The sequence below is a fragment of the Pomacea canaliculata genome, linkage group LG11 (genome assembly GCF_003073045.1).
Source record: "Pomacea canaliculata isolate SZHN2017 linkage group LG11, ASM307304v1, whole genome shotgun sequence".
NCBI classification, from domain to species: domain Eukaryota; kingdom Metazoa; phylum Mollusca; class Gastropoda; order Architaenioglossa; family Ampullariidae; genus Pomacea; species Pomacea canaliculata.
Window position 1 is genome coordinate 20,504,235 of NC_037600.1, and position 20,307 is coordinate 20,524,541.

General features: G+C 40.8%; 1 protein-coding gene across 2 annotated transcripts; it reads left to right on the top strand.

Moving 5' to 3' along the window:
* Window positions 1-14,890: 14,890 nt before the first annotated feature.
* Window positions 14,891-17,652, top strand: LOC112575896. 2 transcript variants are annotated; one of them, XM_025258029.1, is made up of 3 exons: window positions 14,891-15,568; window positions 15,953-16,323; window positions 16,478-17,652. In XM_025258029.1, exons 1-3 carry the CDS (start codon window positions 15,300-15,302, stop codon window positions 16,591-16,593), a joined length of 756 nt encoding a protein of 251 aa, XP_025113814.1. In that variant the 5' UTR covers window positions 14,891-15,299; the 3' UTR covers window positions 16,594-17,652. The 2 variants fall into 2 exon arrangements, with proteins under 2 accessions (XP_025113814.1, XP_025113813.1); XM_025258028.1 differs by having other exon boundaries at window positions 16,500-17,652.
* The last annotated feature ends 2,655 nt before the right edge of the window (window positions 17,653-20,307 follow it).

Sequence of the window (20,307 nt, forward strand, 5' to 3'; positions counted from 1 at the left end):
AATATAGGAAAGAACACAACGTGAGACACCGACAATAACAACGAGCATATTACGGAAGGCCACATTTTAAGACATAAAAGAAAACGTTTTCCGTTACCTTGGTTTTTTTTCCCCATGTCCAACCACAAATAATGAAAAACTACCTTTGTGTTTAGCTACAGTATGCAGTCAACATTTAAGAAATGTGCACATTTGTCTTGATATTCTTTTGCATTACCATAAGTTCTCCACATTGTTCTCGTAACTCAGGATCTAAAAAAATAAATGTTTACCATCTCATCTAGTGTTAACAACAAAGCAACAAAGCAATATGAAGAAGACTATATAGGCCTAAGCCAGGACTGCACATTCCATGGCATACAGTGGCACATTTTACTGCCCAATTTTATATGTAAGATTATGAATGACTAAACTTCTAGAAAACTGCAGTTTATAGACAGATGTCATGTGATTAACTGCAGTCGCGTAGGAGATATTTCTCAAAGTATTTCAGTTAACTTGTGTTAAGAGTCTGTTTTTCAGATTATTGTAATTCCTTTCATTTTATTTTAATGGTCTACAGTTATGCCGCGGAAATGAGCTACCCGAGAAAAAAAAAAGGTACACTGGCTGTTAGTTTTACGGTACACATCATATTATGCAATATTCTTTAAAGAGTCTGTTATAATAGCACATACACATCTGTATTAGTGCATGCAAAGTAAGCATACTTACTACATTTATGTTTAGGAGTTCTAGCAGAGATCGAGTATCACACTGATGTAAACACTAAGACGAGTAACCTGTACTAGATTTTGTCTGTGACATATATTGTACTGAAAGTAGTCATATTTCTACCTACCTCCAAGCATCGTCGCCTATTTGAATTTAAAACTGTTAAACCTTTGATATCATGGAGAATAAAAGGCGTTTTAAAGAGGAAAAGTATATCACGCTCACATCAAATAAAAATTTATGAAGAAATCATTTGTACAAAATGAAATGTAAAATGTATTTTTACTTAATTAATGAATGCTTAAAATTACAGAAATACTAACGGAACAAGCAATAAAAAAGCAAGTCATAGTTTAATATTCGAATAATATTCAGCTCTGTTGCTGAGACTACAAAAATTAAAGTTTCAAGACAAGTTTTCTTGAATTCTGCTTCTTGGGTCAGTGACAAGCATGCTCAGAATTAGTGTTTCCTTCTGCAAACGCTGCTGACGTGGTGTTGATAAAAAAGTCCAGTGATCGCCATGTCAGCTGAAAAGAAGGTGAGATTAAAAAAACCACTAGAGAGTGTACCGTTTACAATTCTAAGGATATGATGTAGCTGTGGTGATCACAACATCCAAAAAAAAAAAAAAAGAAAAAAAAAAGTCAGTTCCAGCATCTAAAATTTCTGCGTAACCCAATTGTTTTTTGGTTTTTTTTACAACTCGTTAAATAGCTGTTGATATTTTCAATACCGGTATAGATTACTTCTTTGCCTCCTACAATTTTATAGACGTTTTATACACCATCATCCCTTTTTAAAATACAACGGTGTAGTAATAGTAAGGTGACCAGACGTCCCGCTTTAGGCGGGACAGTCCCGCTTTTGACCTCTTGTCCCGCCTTAATATCGGGCGGGACGCCCAATGTCCCGCTTTCTGGCTTTCTGGCAAGTCCATCAAATGTCCCGGTTGTCTTTAAAAATCACTATTTTGGGCGTTTTTTGACGGTGACGACACCATCATCGGCACGTGTCCCGCTTTCGCCCCCGAAACGTCTGGTCACCTTAGTAATAGTTTTGTACAAAAAGAGTTTTGTAGCCAGCCTACGAGTACATGTGTGTGCGGGGCAATATTTGTGTAAATATTGGTTTTTATGTATTTATGTATTGAGCACATATTTATATGTGTATAGAAGAAATGCGCTCAAGTGTAATATGTGTGTAAGCGGGAGTGTGTTCGTCCGTGCGTGACTGTGAAAAAGTGGATGAGTGTGTATATGTGTCAAGTGTCCATCACTGTGTGATGATAATAAGTTTGTCTGCTTCCTTTTTAAGCAGGAACAATCTGTTTTACAAAAAGTTGTCAATGGACGAAATAATTGCTAAATTGTCTCGTTTCATACAGGAAAACAATCAATCACAGACGGGTGGACAACCACCTTCTGCTGCACAGCAGGTGAGACAATGGCAGCGATAAATTGGAAGTGTAAAGGTTTAAGTAAGTACAGGTTCACTTACACACTTCGGAAACACACTAAGGCACACATTCCACCAGGATCTCCTTAGCTGGCACACGCATGTACTCCAAGCTGCTATTCCGAACGCTGGGGTCGCGGAACAACACTTCAGGACGTTGACGGACTGAACTCCGCTATGGACGCCCGACACCAAGCGCAACTGGAGAGCTTTTCCCAGGCCCAGGACAACACCTTCGTCTAAGCAGACTCTCCCTTGTGTAGTTGATCTCTCCCTGGGTGGGTCCGGTGTGCTTGAGAGGCTCTTGGGCCTTACCGTCGTTAGGGACTTAAATTGCTCACTTCGTTCACCTTAGCGGGTCCCTCAGAAGTTCCTTGGCTGGGCAAGCAACTTAGTTCATATATTCCCGGTGTCTGTAACCACACTCGTACAGCAAGACCTTCCGTCTCTGCGGTTTCTTTGGGAATCCTAACTCCCCGTTCACCCAGCCAGAGCGTGAGGTGAACTCTACTCATTACATTTTGTGGTGGCACGGGGATTTCACTTTACGCCGGCACGGTCACACTCTCAGGCACACTCGTCAACTACATGACCAAGGGAAATAACACACTTCCCTGACACAGGCGCACAATTTCGCAGTGTGGATAACATTTTCTGTCAGTGCCTCTTAGCCCGTTGTACCAAGTCATTTAACACGATTGACACCTCTGTACTTAGTAAGTTATCTCTTTTCTTTTTCTAGATGCTTTACACCCCAGCCCTTTTTAATATACAAAGCTATACCTAACAGTTTTGTACAGCTCATGTGAGTACATGTATGTGCAGTGCACTGGTTGTATATTTGGTTTCTTCTGTATGAATGTGATGAGGGTATATTTATATGTCTATAGAAGAAATCATTAAAGTGTGATGTGTGTAAGCACGAGTGTGTCTGTCTGTGGTCATGTGTGTGTTGCTGGCACTTTATGTGTACATAACTGTGTGATGATAATGAGTTTGTTTGCTTCCTTTTAAAGCATGAACGATATGTTTCACAAGGGAATTTGTCAATAACCAGAAAAAGAGTTGCAATGTCTTGTCTTTTTCTGGGCATCGTGTCTGCATGTTTCTGTTTATGCGTGTTTGTGAAGGTGCATTTGACACGCGCTAACTCGCTTACTCCTATGACAATACCACTTTGACAACGGCTGATGTTGGAAAAAACTGCTATATACATATGATTCTTCTTGTTATTATCATAGTACTTTATGTTATATAATTGTCTGTAAAGTATACATACTTCCTGGTCTATTTGTTGTAATATTTGTGCTAAACTTCAGGACAACGACCGACTATTGTCAGGAAGTCGTGAACCACCTCCTGGTGGAGGGCGTGTCAAGGAGTACTGTCACCCCATAACTGACCGGCAAGCGTCTTCTTTGACAGGTTTGTATCTTTTATATTTGCAATAAAATGATATGGCTATAACAACATGATCTATTTCCTCTAGTATAAATCGACTAATTTCAGCTTTTATCAATTATCGTTATTTGTGATGACATCATTGTCGTCGCCTTAAATTTAATTACAAAGTCGGCAGTGGAATCCTCATTAATTCAATGAAGAAAAACTGTAATATGGTAAAACATACAGCCCATGTAGTTCTACAAATGTAATTTTATTTTGCTTAGATAATATGCGGCTTCTCCTAGAGCTGAAGGAGAAGACAGGGGCTGATGTAGAGTTTGACTCAAAGCAAACACCTGTACCAAATACAGAGATTCTCATCATCCGCGGGGTTCCACAGCAGATCGAGGCTGCAGTCACACTTTTCAATGAGATGTGTGGTGTTAAGGTTTGTGTGGCAATACTTATTAGTGGACAGCAATGACGAAAAGTGAACAGTACTAACTTAAAAAACAAAGCAAACTTACACGGAAAGAAATTACATCAACAAACCCAGTAATTGTCACTTACCCCGATCCTCTACATCAACACAATACAATCGTAGCTTACGTAATACAGTAGTACAACATATCTAGGTAACGTCTATACTTTTTCAGTAAGTGTGGACTGTGAACAGTCTAGGTATAAAATCGAAAATATCTTCTTAAAAGTAGTGCATAGTCAGCACGAGATCTGAACGCCTGAAGGAACAACTCAGACAAAGATATGCAAAACTGAACAAAGAGGTAAAGAGGATGACAAGAACCGACAAAAGACATCACATAGAGAAACTGGCAGATGAAGCAGAAAATGCAGCAAGTAAAAATGACCTGAAGACACTGTACAAGATAAACAAACAGCTAAACAACGGGTTTAAGAACAGTGATGTGCCAGTGAAAGACGTGAACGGTAATGTCGTCGAGGGAGAGGCAGGAAAACTACAGCGCTGGAGGGAGCATTTTGAGTCAGTTCTGAACAGACCAGATCCCCCTCAGCTTGCAGACATCCAGCCAGCAGCTATAGACCTTGACATCTGCACAGACCCACCAAGCCTGGAAGAAGTGACAGCAGCAGTCAAGACAATGAAGAGCGGCAAAGCACCAGGGGCAGATGGAATAACAGCAGAGATGTTGAAAGCAGACGTGAATGTGACAGCTCCCAAGCTGACTGAAATCTTCAGGCAAATTTGGGAATCAGGGCAGGTCCCTGTTGCGTGGAAGACAGGGCTCATCTTCAAGTTACCCAAGAAAGGAGATCTTGGAGACTGCAATAATTGGAGGGGCATAACACTTCTTTCCCTCACCAGCAAGGTCTTCAGCAAGATTGTTTTGTCAAGACTGACGGCAACTCTTGAGAAAGACCTCCGACCACAGCAAGCAGGATTTCGCCCTGGGCGATCCTGCTCCGAACACATCTTCATTCTGCGACAGATTCTGGAGCAGAGCAACGAATGGAACACACCGCTGTACATCAATTTCATCGACCTGGAGAAGGCTTTTGACAGCATCCACCGCGAGTCCTTATGGAAGATCCTGAGGCATTACGGAGTCCCTGCAAAACTTGTTCAGGTCATTGCAATGCTGTACAGCGATTTCAAATCCCAGGTTGTCTGTGACACGGAGCTCACAGACCCCTTCAACGTCAGTACCGGGGTGAAGCAGGGCTGCATTCTATCGCCGTTCCTCTTCATCCTGGCCATGGACTGGATCATGAAGACTTCCACCGACAGCGAGAGGAGAGGGCTCAGATGGACCATGACTATGACAGCAACAACAGCACTGGAAGACTTGGACTTTGCTGATGACATTGCCCTGCTGTCACACCGCCACCAAGACATGCAGGAAAAAACAAAGGCCTTCTCAGAAACAGCTGGAAACCTTGGCTTGAAGGTCAGCACAAAAAAGACTAACAGTATGAGAGTGAACGCCAGAGTCCAAGACAGCATCAAACTAAATGGAGAAGAGATTGAGGAAGTTGACAGTTTCACCTATCTTGGGTCCAAAATGTCAAACACTGGGGATGCGGAGGTGGAGATTCAAGCCCGACTGGCGAAAGCCAGTCAGGCCTTTGCCTCACTCAGGAGCACATGGAAGGCAAAAAACATCAGCCAGAAGATCAAGCTGAGAATCTTCAAGTCAAATGTGATCAGCACCCTCCTTTACGGATCAGAATCTTGGAAGATGACCAAAACCATCAGTAACAAGCTTGACGTCTTCCAAAACAGATGCCTCAGGCGCATACTTAACATCTTTTGGCCAAACACCATCACCAACGAAGAACTCCACCGAAGAACTGAAACCGAGTCCATCACCACGCAGGTTCAACGAAGGCGTTGGCGATGGATTGGACATGTGCTCCGCCAGCAGACAGCAGACCTTTCCAGAGTCGCCCTACGATGGACTCCAGACGGCCGAAGAAAACGAGGCCGCCCAAAGGAAACTTGGAGAAGAACAGTGGAAAGGGAGATGAAAGGAAAGGGCTGGACATGGGGTCACCTAGAGCGTGTTTCAGCCGATCGACATCGGTGGCGGACTCTGGTTGAGGCCTTGTGTGCAACCTGATGCACAAAGAGGAATAGATAGATAGATAGATAGTCAGGGCCGCCAAAAGCCAGCACGGGCCCCGGTCCGAGGACTCTCCCGACCGCTTGTAATTGCAATGGTAAAATATTTGCCCAGTATATAATAATATGTTTACAATGAGATTATCAACATCTACATTTCATTCAGTAACGTAATATAGACTGCAAACATTAGTACAAGTCGTGTGCGGACGTTTTGCCGACGGACGTTTCACCGCATTATGTCAGAGAGAGAGAGAGAGCTTACTTACTTCTCGAAGAATGAAAGTAACTACTAGATTACACAATAATTCTTTATTTCAAACAAATTTTACACACAGACTTCACAGACAGTTCACTTTGATTGTCACAGATTATGCGCAACAGCTTTGAGAAAAAACCATTGATACAATGGCGAGAGAAATGTGTGAGCTAACGGTTCACATGAGGAGGGATAGTGAGAGACAGTTCACTGATACATTGATACAATGGCGAGAGAAATGTGTGAACTAAGGGGCGTCACACACTTGACTTCGGCTAAAGGTCCCGCGTGAAATGCCGAAATGAAGTGTCCCGCGCCGAAACGTCCGGCGGTGAAACGTCCGTGTACCAGTACAAGTACACTAGGATCTACATTACTCCTTGAATATAGAGTTGTTTACACGTGAGTGGTTAGTAAATGAAAAAAATGACATTAAAGGATCAAACTTGTGATACCCCGCTCCTTAGGAAAAATCCCCAGAGTGAGATACTACAGATATTACATCGACAGCGATGTAAAAACCTCGACAGATTAAAGAAATAGCTAGAGCCCAAAGACAGCTCAATGTTTATCCCCAACAGCCTATTGCAGGTGTGATAAAGGAGGATTTTAGCAGTATTTAGAGTACAGGGAGCAGTGTCGGGCATAACAGAAACACAGCAATGTCTCTTCTAATAATAAGGGCCATACATTACACTGGTGCATCTATTGCCTTAACATTATACCAGTGGTGATTTGCTGGCTTTACCACTCCCAAACAGTTGTATAATACAGTTGAAACAGATTGTTCGTGCGAGCCAAGATCCCCATCAGTCACTATTCGTTAAAATACTTGCTTTGTTTTAGAAGACAAAACAAATGTCTTAAAGACTCATTAACCAGCAGTAACCGTTAACTTTAATATTTAAGAAGATCAAAAGATGAGAGTTTTGTGACAATGACTTAATATATATATATGTATAGCATATTTTGGCTGAATTGTAATATAAACAAAGCTATGCAGTTCCAATATTGTCATTTTACCTGCTGACTAAGGACTTTGTATTGCTATTTTTATTAGCTTTTTTCACAAACTTCACTGCCAGTCAATTTGAGATGCTTACTAGCCACTCTAATCGACACTGATGTTCCTGCTTTGTCAAATGTTATTTGTCAATAAACGGTAAATAATAAAAACATTAATAAAAATACTGTATTTACCAAACATACAAAGTGCAGCGTATCACGGCTTTTCGAGTATAAAATACAGCGTGCAACAGGCAGGACAGCGCGGTATAAAACATGTAAAACTTAGTGTATGTAGCTATTTCTAAGGTCCAACCGTCCAACCTTTCTTTGGTCCATTGGTTCATTAAATTACTGATGGACATCTTCTTCTTCTTCTTCTTCTTCTTCTTTTTCTTCTTCTTCTTCTTCTTCTTCTTCTTCTTCTTCTTCTTCTTCTTTCTTCTTTCTTCTTTCTTTCTTCTTTCTTTCTTCTTTCTTTCTTCTTTCTTTCTTCTTTCTTTCTTCTTTCTTTCTTCTTTCTTCTTTCTTTCTTCTTTCTTTCTTCTTTCTTTCTTCTTTCTTTCTTTTTTTTCTTTCTTCTTTCTTTCTTCTTCTTTTTTTTTTTTTTTTTTTTCTTTCTTCTTTCTTTCTTTCTTCTTTCTTTTTCTTTCTTTCTTTCTTTCTTCTTTTTCTTTTTCTTCTTTCTTCTTCTTTCTTTCTTTCTTCTTTCTTTTTTCTTTCTTCTTTCTTTCTTTCTTCTTCTTTCTTCTTCTTTCTTCTTCCTTCTTTCTTCTTTCTTCTTCTTTCCTATTCGCCAAAAGTGGAGCATAGGGCCGCAACCACACCCCGCCATCGGACCCGGTCCTGGGCATCCCTTTCTAGTTGGGACCATGTCATGGCAGCTGTCTCTGCCTCTCTGTGGACTGATCTCCTCCACGTCTGTCTGGGTCTCCCAACCTTGCGCCTCGCCTGTGGGTTCCAGCCCAGAGCTTGTCGCGTTAAATTGTCGGCTGGCTTTCGTAGAGTGTGGCCAATCCAGCCCCACTTGGTTGGTTCTCTCCCACAGGTCTGTATTGGAGATCTTCTCAGGCCATCGGATGTTGAGGAGGCGGTGCACACATCTGTTGATGAATGTCTGTATCTTGTTGGTGATGGCATTTGTCACCCGCCATGTCTCAGATCCATACAGAAGGACTGACTTTACATTTGTATTAAAGATGCGGATCTTGGTGTGTAGAGACAAAGCCTTGGAGTTCCAGATAGGTCTTAGGGTGTGGAATGCAAGCCTGGCTTGTTTATTCGTCTTCTGTCATCTTCATCTGCAACTCCTTTTCTGCTGACTATGCTGCCAAGGTAGGTGACACGGTCAGACTCTGTAATACATTCTCCATGTAGGTGGAGTGGGGTTTCTTGCTTGTTGTTGACCCGTATTACCTCCGTCTTCTTGATGTTGATGGTTAGGCCAGTCATCGCTGCTTCTTCTGCGAGCCGAGTGAGCTTTGTCTGTGCGTGTTGTTGATTGTGGGACAACAGGCTGATGTCATCCACAAAGTCAAGATCCTCAAGTTGCCTGGCGACGGTCCACTGAACGCCCGTGTTGCTGTTAGAGGTTGCTCTTCTCATAATCCAGTCTATGACGATCAGGAAGATTGTTGGTGAGAGAATACAACCTTTCCTCACACCAGTCCTCACTGCGAAGGGGTCAGTCAGCTTTCCCTGATGTGATGGACATACAGATAAAAATTTGATTTTGAGGGAAAAATATTTCCACTTTCAGTGATTTCGCACTGTGGGGGTGGGGATCTTTTGGGGATGTGGGTATATAGGATTGGGGGGGGGGGCGCTGTCTTGTATTGTCTGTTTAGTTGGTGCTTTTTTTCCGGTACACGGACGTTTCGCCGCCGGACGTTTCAGCGCGGGGCACTTCATTTCGGCATTTCACACGGACCTTTAGCCGAAGTCAAGTGTGTGACGCCCCTTAGCTGACACATTTCTCTCGCCATTGTATCAATGTATCAGTGAACTGTCTCTCACTATCCCTCCTCATGTGAACCGTTAGCTCACACATTTCTCTCGCCATTGTATCAATGTTTTTTCTCAAAGCTGTTGCGCATAATCTGTGACACAATCAAAGTGAACTGTCTGTGAAGTCTGTGTGTAAAATTTGTTTGAAATAAAGAATTATTGTGTAATCTAGTAGTTACTTTCATTCTTTGAGAAGTAAGTAAGCTCTCTCTCTCTCTCTGACATAATGCGGCGAAACGTCCGCACATGTTTTTTTCCCATTCGTAATTAGGTTTGCCGAGTCTGTTTTGGTGGTGTACTGTGCTGGTGCACTCTTTTTGTTGTTGTCACTTGCTAACTGTGCTTTGGAGGCCTGTCTGGTCCGCCGTGGTGGTGTACTGTGCTGGTAGAAGACAGAATGCTAAATTATTTATGTGCGCACATCCCCTCACCAAAGTGTATAATTATAAATTCAATTCATCCGAAACATGGAAAACTTATTTTAAAATTTCAAGATGTGCGAATTATCATGTTCAAATATATGTCTGGTATTATCATGAACAAATATTCAATGTGTTTAAAGAATCATTCTTAGTAGTAAGCATTCTAATGTATATTGCTAAATGTATTGTTGATATAGGAAACTATGTTAGACCAAGCCCAGAAATTCTGGCTCCAGTGGGTTGAGGCCACGTACCCTGATCTCGACTCACGCGCCTACTTCCTGCCTCCTGTCTACGTCAACCGCGTGCCGATGACCAGAGAGTCTATTGCTGGACAGGAAATTTTGGTACTTGAGTCTGAACATAAAGAGGCTGGTGAGAACAACCGACGAGCAATAGTTCCTAGTGCTGTTTCTCAGACGTTCACTCTTCAACCTTCTCCTGTTCAGAACAGTGACATTAGAGACGACGAAGCCTTCCAGCAAGTGTTTCTTTGTCTGCAGAAAATGTCTGAACAGAACAGTGAAGTGCTGGTTGCACTGAGTCAGTTTCGCTTTGGACAGTACCTGAGTGAACCTTGCTACGCTGCCGCGACGGCTAAGCTACCCATGCCCAAGAACTTGCCCAGCTCCTCGTCAAAAGACAGACAAGGAGAATTTAATATGCTTATTATTCACCGACTTTACGGGTTTGTAGTCTGTGAGGTGAAGTCTTTGGGTAAAAATCTTAAAGAAAGTAAGATGACAGGGTTAGAATTACAGGATAACATTAAGAAGAAACTGAGAGACGCAGTGTCACAGCTGGACAAGGCGGAGGCCATGTTGTCTCACCTGGTGTCCGACATCGCTCCCGGTCTGCGCATCACTAAGACCATCGCTCTTCCTAATCTCAAGACTTTTCAAGCACAACAGGCCATCTCTGATGATCCCAAGCTGTTTGAGGTAAGGTTCTGAAGTAGCGTTGAAGGCGTCTAGGCTAGAGGTCAGTTTGACCCACTGGTGCGCATAGTTTTTCCCTTTCCCCCCAAAATATAACAAAATAGTTAAAGGAGGTAGAAGAATAATTTAAACTGATAATGATAGATCAAAATGAACAATATACATGAAACTTGCTTGAGAACTCACTTTATTGTAATCCATACAGAATCGGGTATATGAAGTGAAGTTTTTCAGGCACGTGTTTACACTGGTTGTAATCTAACAAGAAGTTACACTTATAGGAGCAGAGTTTGATGTTTGAAAACTAAGAATAAACGTACACAAATTGTTCTTGTCCATAGAAATTCACAAATGATGCCAGAATTCTAAAAATCTGAGCAACAAGTCGCACATTTCTCTTATATCGTCTCGTAATTTTTTCTAGTGGAAAAGAACGGGCACTCTGGAAAATAACAAACAGACTTCCCTCCCTTTGAAAGGGACGTAACTGTGTTCAGAAATGCCCAAGCTATTGTAAATTAATCAATTTTTTCTAAATAAAGCCCTGAAAACGCCTAAAAAATTTTAAAAAACTAAACGCAACGTTTATATCTATCCGTGATACACCAGGTGTTTGTACGCGGGAACGGTTAAAGTTAACCGTCACATAGCAGAAGAGTTGAGATGTATACTTTCGAAATTCAGTCTTATGCATAAAAAGGACATGCCATAAAGAAACATAACATGTAGTATACATATATAACATTGATAAAAACAGCATTTTTGAACAGAAAACAGTACATAGCAATACGAATAACATTAACAAACACTCACATAATACGCATATATAAAAATGAATATTTAATAACAATATTGTAAAATATGGCAGTTTTCTAATGCTGTTAAAGTCAAAATATTATATCTTTCTAAGACTTCTGCAAATGGATCACAATAATGACTCGCTCAGGACTGATAACATTTTCTAAACGTGGTATTATTGAACCTAAGTAGAGTTTCTCCAGTCAGGTTAAAGATCCCTATGTATTGTCTGTATGTGTTGTAGTCAAAGTCTGCAATGCATCATCTCCCCGATAATTCTTTCATTCATTCTTTGACTGCTTTCAACTGACAAACAACTGTGTTGATCCACCGGTACCTGTTGTCATGGAGAGGGAAACGACTAGTTTTATACGGGGGTATAGCAGCAGTGTAATTAGCTGGAAGCTGATGCTTAGGAGGCCACGAGTCGCTTTTCGATTGAAACAATGTCTACATTAACCAAGTCTTCTGGGTAAATTGAGATACGGAGGTGTCAAGATACATGAATTTGGGCATCACCAGAGTGGAGAACGCCACCCGGTGCGAAAGATCAACCACCATCCCCCAAATGTTTTCAGCCACGATGACACAACGCCATCTGCCAGCTCAGCTCGACGGATGCTCTTGTTCTTGTGAGAAAAATCCTGTAGGGGGATCACAATATTAGCGGTGGCAGAAGCTAGAGCTGAGATTGATGATGCATGCATGAATGCAATAAATGGTGGTTAATTTATAACAGTATTCTGCAAGATGAACACTGCAGTGAGAAGACGAGTAAAAGTTAGATTAGTGTAACCTTTTATTATCAATAAAGATCAATGAAACACACATACTGAAGGGATGTTCAGAGTTTGCTATAATGTCTTGTTAGAATGACGACACAGTTGAAACAGGAAACAGGGCATTTGAGAAAGTGGGACGAATTAAGTCAGAGAAATAATGGTCTAAAAATCCAGCTGGACCATGAACATTACTGGAATGTCGATGTAAATTATATGAAAATAGTTCTTTTGATCTTGAACAAATTAAATTTTAGGACCAAGAGACATATTAGTCCCTTACATATAAATGAACTCCAAATACGATAGAAACAACATAGAGCAGCCAAATAAGTATTAAGCCATTTAGTATGTCATTGACTTTATATCAATAAGGCTGGTTTAGATATGTATGCATTAATTGTCAGATTGAGAGGAATTTTCAAGTTATAGACCACCTGTAAAAGTCAATTGGATTTTTTTTTACAAAACAAATTATGTGCAAAGTGAACAAACTGCCCCTGATTTTGCTTTGGGATGTCATCAATGTAATGTATTAATACTTTTGTTTCCGGATTGTCATGCTGGTTTTCGACAATTATTTATTTTTTATTTATTTTTTTTTTGCTGTAGGACATATATATATATATCCCTATGCAACATAAGAGAGCCAACTTTTATGGTGCGCCGTTATCCTTCGTGTTTTAGAAGTAGATGCAACAATGACAGAAATGATGAGCCCAATGATATTTTAAAAAATCCTGTGATTTTTCTGTCTTGATAGCTCTTGTTGAGGAGCAAAGTACACGTAGCAGAAGAGAATTCCCTTACAATCTGATGCGAAAGAAATCCGTGCGTTCTTGGGAATGAATTTTCTAATGGGATATAATGTGTTTCCATCCTTCAGGACTTTTAGTCCATTGAACCCGATCTACAAGTGTCATATGTTGCTAATGTGAAGCCCCAGAATAGTTTTGAAGTAGTTTTAAGTAATGCCTTACACTTTGAAAACAATGAAGAGATGCCTCCGAGAACAGATCCCTTCAGTTGAGGCTTTCAAAATGTATGAAACCCAAGCAAACAGCAATCAGTTGATGAACACTTGATAACATTCAAGGGGTACAACACAATGAAGCAATAAATAAAACCCCAATAAAAAAAAGAATTCAAGATGTGATACAGGCATGATTCGAACACCAGTTACCTGTATCAATTCTACTTGTACGCAGGGAAGAAAACTAAAACTGAATATGGACTAGGAAAGGGAGTGATTGCTATGCTGACTAAACCACTTGAGCATTGTTGAGGTTTACATTGACAACTTCAATTCACCATTGCTTCAAATAAAGTCATAAGAAGACGAAATATACCTGTGCGGAACTATGTGTGTTGATAGGAAAACATGACGAAACAATCTGAAGACAATATGACACACGGAGAAAGCCTCATGTTGTTAGCGAATGATGTTACCTGTGTCAAGTGATTGGAAAACAGATCTGTTCTGCCTTGTACTGAAACTGTCTTTGACTACCACAAATTTATGGGTGGCATCGATCTCATGAATCAGAAACAAATTACACATGAAGTTGATCAAAGGTCAAAGGGAAAGTACTACTTTCGAATATATTTTGATTTGTTGACATAGTGGTGAACAATACTCACTGTATTTATACGTAGATGAATCCTGAGTAAAAGGAAATATCACAGTTGAGTACAGACAAATGATACCAAGAGCGCTCATTGGAATTTACTCAAACAGGAAGAGAAGTATTCCGTCAGGACTTGTTCAAAGCAAAGAGATCACGACCTGAGTATAAGTTGGTCAAAGAAGAAAACCTCAGGAGGTCGATGTGCAAAGAACAAAATTGAAAGCAGGACTGACAATATGTGTGACATTCTGTATAGGCCTGTATGCATGTTCTTTTGTGCTACACATCACCCAGCTGTTTTGAGAAGTACCATTCATAAATTACATTACATTCATACAAAATGGATCTTTGTTCACATCACAGTGTAATATCATTTCTAATATTTCATAATAACAATACAACGCTTGATAAAAATATTGATAAAACCCATACCTCGCCTTAAGGCACTTTTACCTTACCACACAAAGGGATGTATTTGTTCAGTACTGCATCTAAACAAAATATAAGGAATACCAGTTTCAAAGACAGATTTTTGGAATTTACAGGTCATATAAACCCTAAATATGTCAGAATAACAAAAATTATATGAGTACAATCCTTATGGTCCTCAAAGTGTCAAGGCCAGAAAAATCTTCAATGTAATGTGTTGTCAGTCACTTGACAATCAGTCACAAACTCTCAGATCACGTGGTTTTCTCACAGGAACTGTGTCAGTGTCTCAGAACAAATCAAGTGGACATCATTTGCTGTGAGCAGCTGTATGGGTCCAAGACACCGCGTGACGTCAGTAGTCACGTGCTGAGGGAACTCGAACACTGGTGGCAGCGACGTGTGGCTGGGGCTGGACCTGACAGTCACATGACTGATGTTATTTACAGGACACTAGTCGCCAGGTGAAACAACACGAGACAAACCTGACTATATAAACGTGTACTTACTACTTGTTTTATACGATTTGAGTCTTCTCTTGATCTTCTTACTCTTAACAATTAACTACTTTTACTTTACATCGTCATAATTATTGGCTAGTAAACGTATTATTTTGGCTAAAAGAAAACAAGTACTGTGCAATTATATTAACTGTACTAGGTTCTGCGGTCCGGCGACAACAGTGAGTGTGCCATGCACATGTCCTCCACGTGTGAGTGTCAAGACCCTGGGTCAGGCCGTGTGGTGGACAGGAGAGTGCTATACTGCTGTAATCACACTCTTCCCGGAGCAAGTTCACCTGCTACACACGGCGCCTCCCACACTCTTTGTCACCGGACCGCCCGGTACAGGTAAAACGGTGGTGCTGCTGCTGATGGCCATACAGTGGCTGCTTAGTGGCCACGACGTCTACATTGTAAGTATTTGGTTGTCCAGTCGTGCAGCTTGCACCATGTTGTATCACCTACTGCATCAGAGTCTAAGGATGCAACAGACATCAGGAGTACCACCCGGTCGAGTTCGACTTCTGACGTATGATTTTAATGCTGATAAAGACATGGAGATGGCCGTCAACGACTTGTCACAGGCGGCAAAGAAAGGGTCGTTGTACGTCATCGCTGACGAAGTGGGGCTAGATGAGTGGTAAGTTGTAGATGTGTAAAGTCGTTATCACTAAACAGTAGACGTTGTCGTGTTCATCACAGTAACCACAGTTTCTATTGCAGTCGATATAGGAGACTCATCGGAGACACACAAACAAGCTCTGTTTTTCCTGCACTAAAAATGACAGACCTATATATATGCTAGTTGGTAGACTTACCTATCATTTATCACCTTATACATGCATCTTAAAGGCACTGGACATTATATGCTCCAAAAATTCTGTATCAAATGACACAGTGAATTTATGTTTGCTGTAGAACGTTTACTGCTTCGACAGTCATTTTGTTAACCGTTCACTGTATAGAACTATATATGATTGTGAGTGACAGAAGACTCGGAGATCTTAATGGTTTATTGTAACAGGTCTGAGAACTTCCAGACTTTCTGTGACAAGCTGTTTAAACTAATTCCTCGTCTCCACCTTTGGGCGGCAAGTTGTTATCATGACTACGCACCTAATGGCTGGCACATTGAATATTTAACCAGACCCCTCCGCTCTCCACCAGTCGTTGTCAGAGAAGTCGCGTTAGACCCAGAAATTAATGACCACAAGCGTGTCCACCCGTACAGAGAGCGAGGTGTACCCGACCACACAGACGGCCCGCCAGTCAGACGACTGTATCACCGAGGTCAGGGTCACCCACATGATTGGCCAGGTGACTGTGCCACGTGCGGTCATGAGGTGGCCAGCTTCCTACACAGTCTTCATACTGATGAAACGTCAACCGACAGAGGTATCACTAGAACCATAGTTTAAAATAAATTTCAACCAAGACACATGCATACATTCAAGCCGACAACCAAGCAAATGATCACCCCATGTTAGTGATGTGTGATGAAATTTTCCTCACAATGGTTTGTCGTCAGTGTCCTTTACTTGTCTTTTAGTGGATGTTTTGAATGATATCAGAGAACATTTCGACAAGATGTTCAGTATCCACCTGTACAACATCGCCCAGCCTGCAGTGGAGAGACGTGCTGGTGCTGGACTGGGGGCAACCTAAAGACGATTTGGACATTATAAAGGCGATGAAAGAAGCGGGTATCCCAGTGCGGGTGATGAAGGATGATGACATCGAGGACGTGGCCAAAGCGAATACTGATGTGGTGTGGGTGGCAGATGGAGAGCTTGTTCGTGGTCTGGAGAGAAAAGTCGTTGTTTGTCTGGAGAGTCCTTGTGCTGGTAGTAAGCTCTTCATCAGACTTAACAACATGTCGCGCTGTACGGCACAGCTTGTGATTGTCTCCTCTGAAGATGTCTCCTCCACAGAGTTTTGCTTCCTGTAGAGGAGCAATTCTACTGAAACATGGGCTAGTCATGTGTCTTTCGTTGTTTACAATCACTAATATAAATGTCTCATTGTTTTCAGTGTTTATCAAATCAAATCAAATCAAATCAAATCAAAATCAAATTAAATTGTATTGTCTTGTCGAGGAAACCCAAGACAGAAATTTGTCATTTGCTCACAAACACATATAATATGACGGGCAGGCATACATACTCATACAGACATCTAACACACACACGCACCTACACATTCTCACATACAAATAGGTAACTGATGCCAGTAGACCTTCGAGTCCTTGTGCCTTTATTTAGGATGGTGATGGCTGCTGGCCCGAAGGACTTCTGGTAGGCAGCTTTCCGTACACGTGGCACTTTATAGCGCCTGCCTGAGGGCAACAGCTGGAAGTTGGTGTGGAGAGGGTTCGTTTGGTCTGCGGAGTCTCCTCAGAAGGTACAACCGTTGCTGGGCCTGTCTGTATACTTGGTTCACGTGATCACTAAAGGAGAGCCTTCCGTCGATCACTGTACCAAGGTACCTACACAGCAGCCCTCTGTACTTATGTCCTTTGATTTGGATTGGTGGGGAGAGAGGGGTTGTGCCATCTCTTCCTTCGTATGCTCTTCCGAAGGACATCTCCGTTTTTTCAACGTTCAGCTCCAGAAAGCTGCGGTCAAACCACTCCTCCAGTTCCCCCACACAGGCCAGGTACTGTGACAGGGACTGCTCGTCTTTCAGGCAGCCCACAAGGGCCATGTCATCTGCATATTTCACAAGTTTGAGTATAGCACTGTTAATAGTATTTGTATATACAGACAACAGGATGGGGGAAAGCACACATCCCTGAGGGGTACCCGTGTTAAGGATCTGCTCACCTGACAGAATCATTCCATCCACTGACAATTTAACTCCGTCAGACGAGCTGCTGGTCCCTATAGTACCTGTCGGTGGAACTCTGAGACCCACCCTCTGTGGTCGGTCCTTCAGAAATGATCTGATCCATAGAATTAGACTGGTGCTTACATGCAGGTCTAGTAGGCGCTTTATTAGAAGGTGTATAGTGACGAAAGCTCCCAATCAAGGCCAGTAATGCATTTTTCACAAACACAGAAATGTCTAAAATTTAAGCCCGTTAGATACTGTGTGGGCGAGAAAGGAATTTAGCAATTTTATTGTAATACTTGGGTACATGAGATGGATAACAGACCCTGCCATAACCTGACAAGGCAGTGACACCTCATTAATGAGTAAGCTTAAGTGCAAGCTGTCCTTAAACGTGTGTGTGTGTGTGTGTGTGTTTGAGTGCCGCATGCTTGTGTACACAATGTTTGTAAAAAGGTGTTTATACTTTTCTCTTCCCGCCTTTTGGAAAAGATTTTATTTAAATCTGATGTTTTATATTTTGTGATCTTGTCTGAACTTTGCGTTGTCTTAAACTATTTACGCTTTACATGATCTGTTGGAAAACCAGTGTGAAAAAGTGTCCAGCTTATTTGTTAGTAAATCAGTAATATTTTTTATTGTCGTGTATTACCACAAAAAATACAAGCAAACGATGTGTCTGTCAATGGATTAATGTTTGTCATTCAGTGTAATAATTACTATACAGTTGAAAACTAGTGTAGTAAGTAAGCTTCTGCACATACACATAATTTATTGTTTTCACTAAATCAATAATGTAATATAACGCAAACTTACATGTGTGAAATAGTGTAATCTGTATTTTTCTTGTTTGTTTACTTCAAGATACAGACCTAGCTATTTTTTTCATTAGGTATAATGTACTGTGCATAATTATATTTGTTGTAGCTTATTACGACAAGCATCAGAGCTGGTTTATTGACACTATGATCATTAAAGACACTTTAGATGCAATGTAACGACTGCTTCTATGTTACTATAGGAACTGCACATCAGAAATATACAGCTCGATGATAATCTTACAGAATAAATGACAAATGACAAACTTCATTAATCCTACTGGGAATTTATAACTTTGGAAGTGTGCTCATTACAAAAGTTACAAAAAGAACGAACGAGTTCCTACTACACTGAGCCAGTAGTCAATAGATGATAGGAACTGTTCAACTGCATTGTAGTCTTAGTAGACAACCGTATAATATTACGAGACTGCCGCCATGTATGTTGTACGTCGTTGACTAAAACGTTAAAATACGGCGCCTGACTGAATTAAAATATTTAATGACTTAGCATATGTGTGACCTTTCACAACCAAATGAGTCTTAAGTCGCAAATTTAAGATGTGCCAAATTGCATATTTTTAAAAGGTAGAGGTCCTGAACTTTCTTTTGATACAAAAGTTGTTCTTCTAGTCCCAACATCCAGTGAGTTATAAACGTTTGAAGTGTGAAAGTGCGGTGGCGGCCATTTTGAGACAAGCGGGTTCAAAGGTTAGTGTCAAGATGAACGACAGGGTCTCTTTACTCCTGAACTTTTGAAGACGAATCTTTTAATCGGCTAATATTTGAATCGTTCTTTAAAGAAGTTGAACATACAGACTCCGTGATTTCTGTCAAGGTATAACACGATGGGTTATGACAGGGAAACAGTATCGACACAGCGTTTGAATTTCGTCTGAAATCGGTACTGATCGCAGTAGGGTACCTCGATTAAAACGTATTTTAAGTCGATTTCTAACTTTTATTTAACATAGCAGTGTATTTTCCTGATAGTTTAATAACCAAGGAATCCATTTTTAAAGAAAAGTCAAACTGCACAACACACCTTTCGGGGCCTTGAGCACAAAACTGTTCCGCGCGACTTCAGACTCATTTCGTCGTGGAGGGTAACATATGGTCGGAAACTATAAACAAATAATAAAAATTGATCATTAACTGTCGTTCAAATGAAGACGTTTGTAAAAGCATAAAAGCATCGGGAGGAGAAGACATGTGTTAATGACTATCTAAGCACTGAAAATTTACAAAATGTAATGGACAGACGTCATTCATCTGGTGGAGAGAAACAGATGTAAATTAAATGTGTGTAATAACTCCCCCTTTGATTTACAAGAATCAGCGCACAATCGTCATCATATCAAATATAGTCATTGAAACAAACGGTAAAAACAGGATTTGAAAACCGGGACAAACAATGAGATAAAATAATTGTGCAGGTTGTAATAACTCCTACATGTGTAATGCTTTCTCTGAATGATGACACATTAAAACAATGACGAACAACATAAACTTAAAACATTTTATCCCAAAACGTTTCAGAAATTAAAAAAGAACAAAAGACAATCAATCGTTGTATAATGAAAGCTTGAAATTTGGTCCAACATTGTCTGATCCCATTTCTTGAATATTACCTTTCATAGCACTGTTGACACTGTATTTGAAATGTCTTGGCATCAGGATGTTCAGCTATAAGCTCGAAGCACAGAGAACACAAATGAAGTGTGGATGGTAA

What these genes read in the sequence shown, in the direction of transcription:
- LOC112575896 (XM_025258028.1), top strand. Translation starts at nt 15,300, where the DNA reads ATGGCCATACAGTGGCTGCTTAGTGGCCACGACGTCTACATTGTAAGT. An exon ending in GAAGTGGGGCTAGATGAGTG is followed by an intron (nt 15,569 to 15,952) that starts GTAAGTTGTAGA and finishes TTATTGTAACAG; the next exon opens with GTCTGAGAACTTCCAGACTT. An exon ending in TGAAACGTCAACCGACAGAG is followed by an intron (nt 16,324 to 16,499) that starts GTATCACTAGAA and finishes GAATGATATCAG; the next exon opens with AGAACATTTCGACAAGATGT.